At 50.6% G+C, this 15448-nt stretch overlaps 1 protein-coding gene across 1 annotated transcript in view; it reads right to left on the bottom strand.

Annotated features, from left to right (window-relative positions):
* Fstl4 (follistatin-like 4) overlaps positions 1 to 15448 on the bottom strand; it is a 309447-nt gene that overhangs the window by 62734 nt on the left and 231265 nt on the right. Inside the window, exon 6 of the mRNA XM_013030921.1 lies at positions 14272 to 14395. Coding sequence (XP_012886375.1) covers positions 14272 to 14395 — 124 coding nt within the window. The remainder of the gene's footprint in view (positions 1 to 14271; positions 14396 to 15448) is intronic.

The following is a 15448-nucleotide window of genomic DNA, read 5'->3' as shown; positions in this document are numbered from 1 at the left end:
GGGACACTGTCATCTTTAATGTTTTCATCCAGAGAATTAAAGAGCACCACCACGATAATTTAGAAGCGCCTGATTTAGGGGCTAGCCTCGGTGGCCTGGCTTCACTGTATTTTCCTTTTTATGGTTCCAGAGAGTATTTTCTGAGAGATAATAATGTTGGGAGATATTTCTCCTTTGTCAGGTGGAGTCCCGAGAAGAAAATTAAAATAGGGCCTTTCCCCCACCCCCCCTCCTCCCCCAACTTCTCTCCGAGGCCAGGTTGGGGATCGGGGGAGAGCGGTCGTGGGGCCACCTCCGGCCACTTCATCCTCTCTAGGCCTGACCCTGTCTCTTTGGCTGACCCTCGGCGACGGCCAGGAAGTGAGAGAACTTTCTGGCCTTTTCCCATCAGCCCCGTGTGGCCACGGCTTGCTGGGGTCTCAAGCCCTATTGACCTCCTCCATCCATCTGTGGGTCAATCGGATGGATGCAGCAGGTGCAGGAAAGGAATCTGAGACCATACAACTGAACGTGCTTCGGGCCCTGGGTCACGGAGGGCCACCAACTGGAGACGGGCATCAAACTCGTACGTGAACGGAGAGTGAAGTTTGCGCTGTGTGTGCGTCTGAGATTCTGGGGTCCTTTGTGATTGCGTGTAGCCTCTCCATTGACAGCCCCTGCTGCTGTGGCTGCAACCCTCCCACCGAGCATCATCTGCTCTTCTTGGACTCGTCCAACTGCGAAGTGGTCGTGCCAGATGGTCTGGGGCCTTCCCAGCTGTGCTTCCGCTTCTGTTGTGCCTTTCTCCACTTCCATTCCTTCCCAGGAAGGACAGCCTGCGTGTGTGTGTGTGTGTGTGTGCATAGATTGGTACTGGGGCTTGAACTCAGGTGCTGTTCCTTAAAGGCGCGTGAACTACTTGAGCCACAGCTCCACTTACGGCTTTTTTGATGGTTAATTGGCGATAAGAGCCTCGTGGATTTGCCTGCCTGGGGAAGGACTTGAATCGCCATTTTCGTACCTCAGCCTCCTTTGAGCAGCTAGGATTACAGGTGCGAGCCATCGGACGCGTCATCAGCTGGTCCCCTTGCGCTTAGATGTGGTGTGCTTTCTTCTCAATTCCACAGCATCCTTTGTTTTGGGCCTTTTCTTTGCATATTCCTCGACCCAGGACTCTGAAGCCTTCTCTGTATCCACTTCTTCTACTCCCTTGCTCTCTATGCTGTCTTCAACCCAACCCAGTGAGAGGTTTGTACCCCTCTCCATGTACTCCATGGAAGCTGCCTTTTAAGGTGGCTAAAGCTTGTCTCTGTTTTATTTTTGGTCCTCATCTTAACAGATCCCCTGACTGGCCCAGCTGACCTCTTCCTGTCCATTCTTCTCCTAGCTCCTGGGACTCTGCCTTTTGCTTCCCCCCTCCCCCCCCCGTCCTCTGGCATTGTTTCATGTTCTCTTTTGTGGGCTCCTCCTCTTCGGGACCTCTTCCCACTGCAGATGCTCAGGCCCGTCTTGGATGTTCTCCATTGATACTGTCATTCGGTGATCTCATCCAACATCATAGCTTTAAACACTGTCAGTATGCCGAAAACTTCCAAATTCTCATTCCCAGCCCTGGCTGCTCCCTGGGCACACACAGCTTTTTATTCAACATTGTCACCTAGGTGTCTTTGGCGCTGCAAACTTGATGTGTCCCCAGATGAACTCCCAATCCTCCTTTCCAAACCTCCTCTAAGCACAATCTTCTCCAATCCTGTTCATGAAAACTCTGTGCATTTCCAATTCTCTTGCCCAAAGCCTTGGGCTACTCCTGGGCTCAGTCCCTCGTCTCTTAACCACGTGCAAGTCTCCTCAGCACCAACTTCAAGATTTATCAATAATCTGACCCCCTCTTACCACAGTGATGCCTCCATCTTGGTCTTGGCTCCAATATGTCTCCTGGATTATTGCAACAGCCCTCTGTATTTGTGCTTTTATTATTTTCTCGTATTATTTTTCTTTAAAAAAAAGTAACAGGTTTCCTTAAAACATAAAGCTAAGAGTCAGAAGCTCATGCCTAAAATCCGATCTACGTGGGAGATCTGAAGATCGTGATTCAAAGCAAGCCCAGGGAAGTCCATGAGACCCTTGTCTCCAATTAAAAACACCTCCCTCCCGCAAAAAAGGAGAGAAAATGGATCTGTGGGTCAAGAGGTAGAGTGCTAACCTTGTGCACAAATGCTCAGGGACAGAGCCTAGACTCTGAGTTCAAGCTCCAGGACTGACATTCACATGCACACACAGAGACACACACACACACACAGACACACACACAAATGGTATAAGTCAGATTGTATCACTCCCCAACGTGAAGCTTCAGAGACCTAAGCTGGCTTTCAGAGGGCCCAGGACCAAGGACGCTATTCTTTCCTTCCCCCATACCTCTAGACAGCAGACCTAGCCTTCCAGCATGGCTAGGGAAGGTCTTGCCTGGCGATGGCAGAGTTAGCGCCCCCAGCTCTCCACTCCAGCCTCAGAGGGCCCTGTTTTCTCAACTACTAGATTTAAATTTCTCTGCCCACTGGCCACCTTCCCTGCCTTCCCTGCCAAAGCAATCCTGTTACGTGGGGGTGTCCTTGGCTGTGTGGGTGTCTGTGAGTTATCTGGGTCCCCTCCCTGTGGAGGAAGTACCAAGAGGACAAGGAGTTTTGTTCCCAGATCTTTGGAACCTGGTAGAGCAGCACCTCTTAGGAAGTATATGTGTGAGCAGCAAGGACCTATTTTGGGGGGCAAAAACAGTAGGAGCCCCGGGCAGGCTTGGGATGGCTTGACACGGACATACCTCGGAGGTTAGAGCTTGCGAAGGTAGATCATCCCTGTGCAAAGAAGTCTAAACTCTATTAGAAAAGTAACTAACACAAAAAAGAGCTGGAGGTGTGTCCCAATGGGTAGAGCAGCTGCCTAGCATGAGTCAAGCCCTGAGTTCAAACTCTAGTATGGTTTAAAGAAACCCCAAACACGTAATCCAACACATCAACAGAGCCAAGGTCAAGAATCACATGATTATCTCCACAGATGCAGAAAAGGCTTTTGATAAAATACAACATTCATTCATGCTAAAAGCTCTGGAGAAAAAAGGAATAGAAGGAACATTCCTTAAATGAATAAAAGCCATATATGACAGACCAATAGCCAATATTATACTTAATGGGGGAAAACTACAACCAATTCTCCTAAAATCAGGAACAAGGCAAGGATGCCCACTGTCTCTACTCCTCTTCAATATAGTCCTGTAACCCTTAGCCAGGACAATAAGGCAAGAAAAAGACATTAAAGGGATCCGCATAGGGAAAGAACAAGTCAAACTATCCCTTTTTGCAGATGACATGATACTATACTTTCATAATCCCCAAAACTCCATCCCCAAACTCTTAGAAATTATAAAATCACTTTGGCAAAGTAGCAGGATACAAAATCAACCCACAAAAATCAATCACCTCCTTATACACTGACAATGTACAAGCAGGGAGTGAAATAAAGGAAGCAACCCCATTCACAATAACCCCCCCCCACACACACACAAAATAAAATATTCAGGAATTAACCAAACCAAAGATGTAAAAGAACTATTTAATGAAAACTATAAAAACTTAAAGAAAGAAATTACATGGGCTGGGAAGGTGGCTCAGTGGTAGAGCGCTTGTCTTCCATGCCTGAGGCCCTGGGTTCAATTCCTCAGCACCACATAAGCAAAAAAGAAAAAAGCCGGAAGTGGCACTGTGGCTCAAGTGGTAGAGCACTAATGTTGAGCTGAAGAGCTGAGGGACAGTGCCCACGCCCAGAGTTCAGGCCCCATGACCGGACCCCCCCCAAAGAAAAGAAAGAAAGAAAGAAAGAAATTACAGAAGACACTAAGAAATGGAAAGACCTTCCATGCTCTTGGATAGGCAGACTTAGTGAAAATTGCAATACTGCCAAAATTAATATACAAATTCAATGCAATTCCTATTAAAATCCCAATGACATACATTTCTGAAATACAGAAAACAGTCCAAAAATTCATATAGAACAACAAAAGACCTAGAATAGGCAAAACAATTCTAGGCAAAAAAGACAACATGGGAGGGATCTCAATGTCGGACTTCAAACTCTACTACAGAGCCATAATAACAAAGACAGCATGGTACTGGCACAAAAACAGACCCGAAGACCAATGGAATAGAAAAGAAATAATGGCATTTGCAGGGAAATGGATAGAGCTAGAAGAAATCATGTTGAGCAAGGTATGCCAAGAGCAAAGAGATAAATGGCACATGGTCTCCCTGATAAGTGGATGTTAAATCCAAAATGTAAGGTGATACGACAAAATTAATAAGACTTAAGAAACAAAGGACTTCCACTCATCCGGTCGAATCACTACTAAGTAAGCCCATGCTGCTGATCACATATATGGTGTATATGTGCACACCAGAGAGAAACCAGGAGGACGACACAGAACTAGAGGGAATCAGGGAAAAATATACAACAGCGGGACCCATCAGCTGCACTGGACATTGACCAAAATGAACTAAACAACTCAATGGCAGCGATGGGAGGGAGGGAACAAGTGGGAAAGAGGGAACAGCTGACGCTATGCAAAACAAAAGAAAATGTACATATCACCCAATGTGGAAGAGATAACTGTATTGCAAAGCTCATAGAACTCATAAGTGTTACAGACCATGATAGACAATTTGCTCCAGGAACGTTAGAATGTGTTTGTGACTTTAACTAAGCATCACTATCCCACCATACTGTGAAATTTGGGACATTATGTAACCACTTAATCACAATAAAGAATTTGGAAAAAAAAAAAAAACAACAACAACCAAAAACATCAACTAGCCAACCAACCAACCACACCCCCCCCCTGCTAATGGGTATTGAGTCTTACAGTACCCCAAAAGATGGAGGAAGAATCAGTCTCTTGACTAAGGAGAAAAGATGATGTAATTTTCACCAGTAAATTGGGCAGGAGATTGAACTCGGGAGCCCCTGGGTGCCAGGACCTCATGGTGGCCATGTCTGTCAGACAGACAGACGGGGGGCGGGGGGCCTCAGGAGCCTCTAGGACTGGTTCTAAATCCTCAGTGTGCTGTGTCCCAGACTCATTGAGAGGTGGGTGGCTCTTGTCACCCACCTCTCAATGAGTCTCCCCATCTCGCTAAACTTGGGGTACACACGGCCTCCTGTTGGGAAGCATCATTGCCCCCTCAATGAGCTAATGTCAAAATAGCCAACACTTAATCCATGTCAAGAGTAGTAACAAATGTCACAGCCCAGCCACTGGCCACAGCTTCCTGCGTGTGACCCCTGGTGTACCTGCCTGGACCCCCTCTCCCCCTGCCCTGTCCACTCTGCCCGCTGATGGCTAGAACTGGGCATATGAAGCCTCAGGAAGTACTTGCCAAATTAGCTCTGGCTTTTGTCTGGGAGATTCAGCCCCGAAGCCCCGTTCTCATCCTAGGACTCAGAGTGCTTCAATATGGGCACCTGCTGGGGGCGCCTCAGATCACTCAGTTCTTCTTCAGAGACTCAAGGGACACAGACCCTGAGTGAGTGTCGGATGCCCCTGCCATCAGAGCCCCTTGCCCCTGGAGAATAGGGACGGACCCTGGGGAAGGGCCACTGGGGGCTGGGCAGAGTCCTCGCAAGGACCACACTGCCCCCTTCTGGTGAAGACCACCGCTTGCACCTGGGCAGGCGCAGAGACATTTTGCTGGCGTCCTGCATGCATGTGCATCCTTGGAAGCGGGCAGGGGCCTAAGCCTGCTCTTTTTAAGATGGAGGGGTGGAAGCGGTTGGGCTGGTCCCTCTCTGCCCATTTAAAGTGGAGCTGCTCAGACTCTGGGGCCTGTGAATATTTCATCTGCCCAGGGGCCTGGCGAGGGCTACTTTACAGAGAGGGCCTGAGGTCGGGGAGGCAGGGGTTGGAGGCTCGGGGTTCGGTCTGTGCCCTTCCCTCCTGGCAAAAATCAATACGCTCTCCTGACTTCAAAGGGAGGTGGTTTGGAGCACCGAGGCTCAAGCAGGGCAGACAACCCTGGTGCCTCCTTCCAGGGCCATTTAACCCTGAGTTTCCTCATTCCCTTCCAAGACACTGCAGCCTTGAGCAAATTAATCAGCCACAGGCCCAATAGCCTGCACTCCCTCCTCCAATCTTTATTCCAACTTCCCAGGCAGTGGCCAGCCATGAATATTCCAGAGCTGCCAGCCAGATGAAGAGCTGAGTTGGGGGGAGGGTATGTGGGGGACCAGGGCCCCCCGCTCAGCCCACACCTCCACTCTGAACTTGGAGAATGCAAGGCAAGCATCCCGGATTTGGGAGCATGCTGGAATGACTCTCCAATTAGGACTCTGCCTGCAGCAGTGCCCTCCCCTGTCTGGAAAGCGCCCACCATTGGCTGAAAGAGAGTGGAGGTGGAGACCTGTGCTCAGGGGTAGGGCAGAATCCAGGCCAAATGGACAGGATGTAAAAGCCAGGTGCCCTGTGGGCATTGGAGCCTGGGGCTGCCGCTGCTCCTTTCAAGATGGCGCCACTGCTGTGTGCCTCTTCTAACTGCTCACCTTCCTCACACCACCCCTCTGCCAGTGGATGGACAGGCCACGTGCCCTGGGCAAGGAGCCCCCCACCCCACGCCCAGTACACTGTGCAGCGCGCAGCTCTGGCTTCAGCCTCCGGCCCTGTGGAGTCACACAAAAGGTAGCGATAGGGATCTTTTGTTTCAAAGCCCCAAATTCCACCTGGTCGCCAGGGGCCAGTGCACACGAGGCCCCTTAAGGGACAACTGTCCTGGCTATCGTGGCTCCCAGCTCCCCCGTGGGGCTGGCAGCCCACCCATCGCATGCTTTGAAGACACCCCGCCACGCCCATGCCACTCGGGGCAGGGCTCCTGGCAGTAACAGGGGACTACCCCCGGGCAGGTTTGCTATGCCCAGCCCACGCTTTCTTCTCTTCCACATTGTGGAGGAATGAAGGCCCCTGAAGGGTTCTGGGTAAGGTCTGGAGGCACAGATTCCTGAGCTATTAGTTTTGCACCTCTTTGCGCTGGCCAGATTAGAGACCGCGCTCAGACTTGCTGCTCCCTGACTGCTCATCTTCAGAACTTGAGGGTTGGGTGTGGGGGGAGGACAAAGGGGGGGCTGGGAGAGGGAGGCAGGGGGAGAGAGGGGGGAGAGAGAGAAAGAGGGGAGAGGGGAAGAGAGAGGGGGAGAGGGAGAGAGAAGGAGGGGGAGAGGGAGGGAGAGAAGAAAAGGGAGAGGGATGGGGAGAGGGAGAAGGAGGGAGAAAGGAAGAGAGAGAAGAGAGGGGAGAGAGAGGGAGAGAAAGGGGGAGGGAGAGAGAGGGGGAGAGGAGGTAGGAGGCAGAAAGAGGAAGAGAGGAAGAGAGGGAGTGAGGGAGTGAGGGAGAGAGGGGGAGAGGGAGGGGGGAGAGAGGGGGAGAGGGAGGGGGGAGAGAGAGGGAAAAGGAGAGAGAAAGGGAGGAGGGAGAAAGAGAGGGGGAGAGGAAGAGAGGAGGAGAGGGAGAGAGAGGGAGGGAGAGGGAGGGAGAGAGACAGAGAGACAGAGAGAGGCTGTCTGCCGTAGTGGAGGCTGTCTCTGAGGAGGCCTGTGGGTTTGGGAAGTGTGAGTGCAGAATGTCACGCATATCCCACCTGCCTCCTCCCCCCACCTGTGGAGGGGGAAGAAGGGGGGGCATGCCCACCCCTAGCTGGGTGTGATTTGTTGTGCCAGCAAGTGTGTAAGCAGTTGCTGTGCCTGAAACCCCCTGTCAGAAGGCCAAACGCCCAGGCCATCTGGAGAAGGAAGTTCTGCTCTCTGATCCTTGGGTGCTCTGGTTGCTCGGGGCTCACCTGCCAGGCGCCCCCGCAGCTCCCCGGAGCAGATCTGCCTGGGGAGTGACAAGCTGGGGCGGGGCTGTGGCCCTGGGGCTGGCATCAGATCAAGGAAAACGGGGACCCTGTCAAAGAACAACACTGCCCAGCTCTCTATGGGGTGGGAGCCCCTGGTTCATCCCCCTCCCCTTGGATGGGAGGGCAAAGCCAGGATTCACAGGGCAGAGGGGGCGGGGAGGGGGCAGAGGGCAACAGAATGTGCCCTGCTCCGTGTGCCTCTGCTGACTGCACTCCCGTTGGGCACACCCCGGCCACAGGCAGGCCCCTCTTAGGGGCTGCAACAGGGGCTTGTGGGCCACGGTCACTAAGCCTGGAGAAGATGTCTGCGGAGGAAGCCAAGACCAACAAGGCAGCAGACATGGGGCTGCTTCCTGGATGCGGTCTGCATCTCCCACCTCTGAACCCCAGGCCGATCACCAGGTACCGCAGAGCCCCTACCTGCCACCATCAGTACACCTCAGTTGAGGCTGCTTTTGGCATTTCCCCAGGAGACGGTGGATTGGAGACACACCCCGTGTCTCCTGAGCCTGCTTTGGGGTCTTGTTCTTGGCCCTATAAGTATCCTCTTAGAGATACATGCAGGCTTTGGATGGTCGTTCACATATTCCTTCCCCGCCCGCCCCCCACCCCCTGCCTTTTCTGCTTATGTGGTGCTGAGGAGTCGAACCCAGGGCCTCATGCATGCAAGGCAAGCGCTCTACCACTGAGCCACCTTCCCAGCCCTGGTCGTTCATATTTGAAGGCTTTCCAACACTAGGACTGAGGGACCATGTTTATAAATAGGATATGGGATCACTGGTGATGAATATTGAAGTTTATTTTCTTTCTTTCTCTCTCCTTCCTTCCTTCCTTCCTTTGTTGTGGGGCTTGAACTCTGAGCCAGGGCGCTGTCCCTCAGCTCTTCAGCTCAAGGCCAGTGCTCTACCACTTGAGCCACAGCACCACTTCTGGATTTTTGGTGGTTTATTGGACGTAAGAGTCTCACGGACTTTACTGCCTTGGCTGGCTTTGAACCATGATCCTCAGGTCTCAGATCCTCAGATCCTCAGATCTCCTGAGTAGCTGGGATTACAGGTGTGTGTCACGGGTGCCTGGCAAACATCAAAGTTCTTATAAAAGCATGATTTCTCTTATAAATCTTCTAGAGGCAAGATTTCTCTGTGCTAGTGTGTTTAGCTTGGGCTGGGTGACCCAGGACCCTGAGTTTGCTTTAGCAATCCAGGATTTGGGACGGACAGTGCACCCAGCTACCTCATGCCTGCCTCTCTCCCCCCAAGTGGTGGGTCTAAAACAAGTATCACCAAAGCACCAGATTTTTAATGAGTTTTCTTTACACTTTGCATATAATAGATGTTCAATAACAACCTGTAATGAGTTCATTTTCTACTGTTCAACTGCTCTGCACCGAGGCCACTGACAGCTTCCAGCTGCTGGGGTCTTTAAAAATGGAAAGTGCTGGAAGATTTGGCACCAGACAATGGTTGGAAATTGCTGGGCCCCCACAATGGAGCCTTTAGAGTCAAATCTTCAGAGCTGGTGGCTCACACCTGTCATCCTTGCTACTTAGGAGGCTGAGTTCTGAGGATTGAGGTTCACAGCCAGCCTGGGCAGGAAAGACTGCAAGACTCTAAGCTCCAATGAACCATCAGAAAACGGGAAGTGGTGCTGGGGCGCAAAATGGTAGAGTGCTAGCCTGGAGTGAAAAAGCTCGGGGACAGCACGCAGGGGCCCTGAGTTCAAGCTCCAAGACTGACAAAACAACAACAACGACAAACCAGTTCACCAGGGGACTCTTCCATCTGACTCAAGAGGTCCCCTGGCTGCAGAAGTCGGGTGATTGGTTGGCTGAGTCCTCCAGTGTCCCCACTCCACCTGCTCAGTGCCCTGCAGTCCCGGGCGACCTAGTTGATTACTACCAGAAGCCCTCTACCCAACACCGCGCTGCCAGCCCAAGCTCTTCCTGCCCTGGCCGCACGTTCTCCAGCCTTGCCCTCGCAGGATTAATTAAAAGGGCAAGTCATCTCTCTAAACAGCAGAGGAAACTCATAACGAATTCAAAGAGAGAGGGAGAGAGGAGAAAAAGTCCTCACTGAAGCAACATGTTTTCCCTCCATGACCCCCACCTGAACATTCTGAGCAAAATGCAACACCCCCCAAGAAAAACCATGCATAACTGAGCAGCTCTGTAGACAGTGACTTTTAGATTAATTGGCCATGATGGACAGGCAGGGCCGGATGCATCTTGCTTACCAATGGCTCTGGAGCCTGGGTTTCTACCACAGCCCGGGCAGGCAGCTGTATTTCTTGTAGGAGACGTAGGGAGAGAGGGCAAGGCATGTATGTAGGACATAGTTCTTTAACTTCCTAGCCCTGCCTTTGATAGGGGCAAGCCAAAAGCAACTTGAGGAAAATGTTCCCTTGATAGATGGAAGAGGCGAAGGAGGCCACCCTCATCTTTCATTTCTGTCAATGAACGCAGAACAGGTGCCTGGAACGCCACCTGGCAAGTCAGGAAGAGAGACCCCTGGTCTCATTCTCATCTAGCTGCAGGCTACAAAGTGGCTCAGACAGGCCTACCCCAAACTCAAAAATACACAAATGTGGGCCGGCACTGGAGGTGCACGCCTGTAATCCTAGCTACTCCAGAGGCTGAGGCCTGAGGAGCGAGTTCAAAGCCAGCCCAGGTAGACAAATCCATGAGACTCTTATCTCCAATGAACCAGCAAAAAAAGGCAGAAGTAGAGTTGCGGCTCAAGTGGTACTGTGCTAGGCTTGAGAGGAAAAGCTCAGGGCAATGCCCAGGCCCTGAGTTCAAGTCCCAGTACACACACACACACACACACACACACACACTTACAAAGGAAAGCCAGTTCTATAGGAAAACACTCTCAAACCACCATTATTCAATGGGGAGTCTGTGAGGAACAGAAATTATTCCCGATAGCCAAACTAATATAATAGAATCAGCCTGGGTATAAATCAACTGATGAATGGGTAAGTACACTGTGGTATATACACACAATGACAATGAAGTATTATTCAGCCATAAAGAAGAGTGAAATTTTGCTGTTTGCAGGAGAATGGATGGATGCAACCAGAAATCATAGTAAGTGAAATAAGTCTGACCAAGACAAATGTTGCATGTTATCTTTCATAAGTGGGCTCTAGACCAAAAAAAAAAAGATTTATGATATGAATGCAAAATCAGGAGGTGTTAGAGAGTCAGATCCAATTGGAAGGGGGAAGGGAAATATGATCGAAGTAGTATTCATATATATATACATAAATGAAACTTGTTAAAATAACTGAAAAAGGGAGAGAGGATATGAAAGAGCCATGGAAGGGGTGAATTTCATCAAAGGACATTATATGCGTGTAGGAAATAGTATATAAAACCCCCGTTTGTACAATTAATATATACTAAAAATATAGGATTGATAATTAGAGATAAACAAACAACAACAACAACAACAACAATGGTCTCAGCCACCCCACAGATATCGCTACTGCCTTACACACCAGCATCACGCAAAGACACGAGCAAATAAAATTCCAGCCAGCCTCCGCCGGCCTGTCAGCTCTAGTTGTTAAACTCAAATCCAAACTGTTGTTGCTGAGATGTTCTGAGATATGATTTTTCTGGGATTGAGTGGGATTTCTTTAGCGCTCATTGATTGCTGAGTAATAAGTTTGTAAGTCTATGTCTCATTTCAATTATCCATTTAAAACTCACTGAACCGTAAATCTATGCCTACGGCGAAGGCAATTCAGTTTAGAGTTCCTGTGACTTTGAGAAGCCATTGATCCCTGCCTGTTCCGCTGGCCGTGTGTCAGGCCTTTTATAGCCGGGTTAACGCGTTCTGTGGCTTCTTTAATGGCTGCGAGTTTACATTTTATTGCATATCTATTATTTGGGTTGGGCTGTGATGAATGGTTTAGCTTCTTGGTTCAACACATGTTCAAGGCGACAGCAGAATCGAATCTGCTTTTAAAAATGATGATTATAAAGCTTTTCAAAGAGTAATCCAGGAATGAAGGGAGCGAGACACTGGGTTACCCTGTCTGAGACCCCGCCCCCTTTCCCAGGGTACCTCCTGTGTATGTAGAAAGCCTGGTTGGCTGGTCTAGATCCAGTCTCAGGAATCCAGTCCATGAAACAGGGGTTATTCCAGTACCAGGAACAAGGATGGTGTACCCAGGCTTCATGAGGATGCCTTTGTGGTACCTGGTGACTCTTTTAAATCCCTGTAGTCTGGCCTGGGGCCTCTGGCTGCTAATATCCACTCATCATTTCCTTCCTTGCTGCGTTGGCCGGGGAGCTGGAGCTCGGCCAGCCTTCTGGGCAGGTGCTAGAACTCGCTTTGGAAGTGTGTTGACCGAGAAGACTTCTCTCACTGAATCTACCCCAGTCACCCTGTCTCTCTCCCTCTTTTTTTTTTTTCGTTTAGTTTTTGTGCTCAGGGCTGGTGCTCTATCACTTGAGCCTTACCTCCACGTTGGGCCTTTTGCTGGTTCATTGGAGGTTAAGAGTCTCATGGACTTCTCAGCTTGGGCTACCTTCGAACCACTACCCTCAGATCTCAGCCCCCTGTGTAGCTAGGATTACAGGTCTGAGTTGTTGATGCCTAGCTCACCCTGCCTTATTCTTATCTATTATATCTGCGGTCATTATCACCCAGGATCTCGGTGTGGGGCAGTAGATGGGGAAATAACGCAGGAGGTGGGCGCTGAGGACAGGAGTAAGGGTCTATCTAGGGATATGCAGGTCATTCCGGAACACCTGGTTTTTCTCTGGAGAGGACCCCACACAAATTTTGGGTGTCATTGGTCTGGCATTAATTTCTGCAGTGTAGATATATTCCCAGCAGGACCAATTTGAAGCTACTGACTGTTCAAGTTTTGGTTGCTCACCTGCCTGACACGTGAACCATCACAACTCCTGAGCTGCGCCTAGGGCATTGCTGGTTTACTTCTGCACATCTGAAAACCTGGAGATTCATTTCTGGGAACAAGTTCCTTGGTTCCACAAAGCAAGTACTCCCCACGGCAAGACAAGCCTGCTGGGTCATTCATACCTGAGGATGAACTAGTTTTGGCCGATGTGTTTTGCTGGTAAGCAGGGAGGAGGCTGAGGACCAGAGGCCATCAGTGTTGGACTTTGGCCCTTGGTACTAAGGATGCTGAGAACCGCAAGTCCCGCCCCTCGCCATGTTACACTCATGGGCACTTCCTGTAGGAAGTGGCATATTGGAACAACACTTCAAAAAAAGCCATGTTCAAAGTGTACAAAACAGTATCAAGCAGAAACAGCCCCCTGCTAAGATGAAACTCCAGGTCAGGACTAAAGAGGAAGGATCTAGAACAAAATTTTGTGGCTCAGGTATTCAGGATCTCTGGGGGATTTGCACCAGCTCTCCAAGGCCAGGGGCTGAGCTGCGAGCTTGTAGGCCGTATCCAGGGAATGCCAGGGGAGCTTGGATAACCTCTTGGCCAGTCTGGTTTGTCCCCCGCCCTGTCCCTCCTTCACTGGGGACACACAGACATCCGGGCATCTGTGGCATGCTTCGGGAACTGGCTCCTGCACCTCACATCGTTTAGAAGCCCCGTCATTCAGAACATCTGATGGCAAATCACCCTGGGCCAACGTCATCGCCAGTGCTGGAGACATCCCCTGTGGGAATGGTATTTAATGGGAACCATTCTCACCAGAGCAACAACTCTCTGAGGATCACCTACCTCTCCTCGGCTTGGACCCAGTTTCCCTCTGTTGTCCATGGAGCCTGCTCCTGGCCTCTGCCTAGCCGAGACTCCAGCCTCTACTGCAAGTGTCCAAGCAGAGCTCCCCAAGGGGCATGGCCCTAAAACTTGACCCTTCCATGTACGGTCACAGACTTTCCCACACAAGTCCATGCTGGTCACGGTCTTCCATTAGCAAAGAAACTATCCCAAAGGCATCCATTCTCCTTTGCCTTTTTTTTTGTGTGTCAGTTGTGGGGCTTGAACTCTGGGCCTGGGCGCTGTCCCTCAGCTCTTCAGCCCAAGGCGAGAGCTCTACCACTGGAGCCACAGTGCCACTTCCAGTTTTCTGAGTGGTTTATTGGAGATCAGGGTCTCACGGACTTTCCTGCCCGGGCTGGCTTTGAACTGTGATCCTCACATCTCAGCCTCCTGAGTAGCTAGGATGACAGGCGTGAGCCGAGGCCTGGCCTCTTTTGCCCTTTTGTGAATGCTGAGGCTGACACAGAATCCAACTCAGCTGGCTTTTCATCTCTAAGGAAAAACCCACTTGGCAGAGAGCACTGAGGCTCGCTCCAGCCCCCCCCCCCCCCCCCCCACTGCGGCGTGGGCACGTCAGCCCCTCGGCCCCGCTCGCCTGGCTTACGGAAGGCTGTGTAGAACTCGCGCAGCGTCAGGGAGCCGTCATGGTTGTAGTCGTCGAATCGGAGGAGGTCCCCCGGCGAGCACCCCAGCAGGTCCCCGGTCAGGTCCTGCTCCGTCAGCAGGTGCTGTGGGTGAGGAGGGACAAGGCCAGAGCTGTGAGTGAGGCCATCGATGCTTCCAGAAGGGGGAAAAAAATGGCTCAAGGCTAAGCAAGGATTTCAGGGCAGCATTTTGGTTCTCTCTTGTCTGATCCGTTTCCTCCTTTTACTTCTTTTGTTCTCCAATTATCTTTAGGTTGTTGTGTACAAGGGTTGCAATCCAACATGTCAGTTTATGAGTATAGTGCAGTGTGTGTGTGTGTGTGTGTGTCTGTGTGTGTGTGTGTCTGTGTGTGTGTGTGTGTGTCTGTACTGGGGCTTGAACACGGGGCCAGAGTGCTTTCCCTTAACTTTTACACTCAAGGCTGACACTCTACTCCTTGAGACACACCTTCCTGCCCGGTTTTTTGGTTGTTAATTGGAGATAAGAGCCTCATGGGTTTTTCTGCCCAGGCTGGATTCGAACCACAATCCTCAGATCTCAGCTTCTGGAGCAGCTAGGATTATAGGCGTGAGACACCAGTGTGTAAGTACACTGCATCTTGACCCATGTTCCCCCCATCTCTCCCCACTTCCCCCACCCCCTCCAGTTACCTCGTTCCATTTTCACTCAGGCACACAGAATATTAGGTTTGTACCTCATTTTATAGATGAGGACACTGAGGCTCCGAGAGGGAGAGTGACTTCTCCAAGGTCACACAGCGGGTTGGGAGAGTAGGGAGATTAGGGCGTAGTCTGTCTTTTCCTTGTCTGGTCTGATGGACCTTAGATAATCTTAGCTGAGAAGGATCTTTTGGGGCCACCTGGTCTGCTCTTACGTGCAGAAAATAGCAGGGTGACAGGAATCAGAGAGGTGTGGGTGAGGAAGGTCGGGAGGAAGGCTCAGAAGAGAAGAAATGGAGAGCTAGAGGCTTTTTCTATTTGTTTAATATTCTTAGCTTGGCTTGCTATATTAAAGGCAATTTAATGTGATAATGTTTAAAAAGAGAGAGAGAGAGATCCTTTGCCCAGCAAGTCAGTGTTCGATATAAGCCAGATTTGAGCCTAGTGTCCCAGATCGATCTTGGGAAGATGGAGATT

The sequence above is a fragment of the Dipodomys ordii genome, unplaced genomic scaffold (genome assembly GCF_000151885.1).
Source record: "Dipodomys ordii isolate 6190 unplaced genomic scaffold, Dord_2.0 Scaffold135, whole genome shotgun sequence".
In the NCBI taxonomy this organism is placed as follows: Eukaryota; Metazoa; Chordata; class Mammalia; order Rodentia; family Heteromyidae; genus Dipodomys; species Dipodomys ordii.
This window is presented reverse-complemented; position numbering and strand designations above follow the sequence as displayed.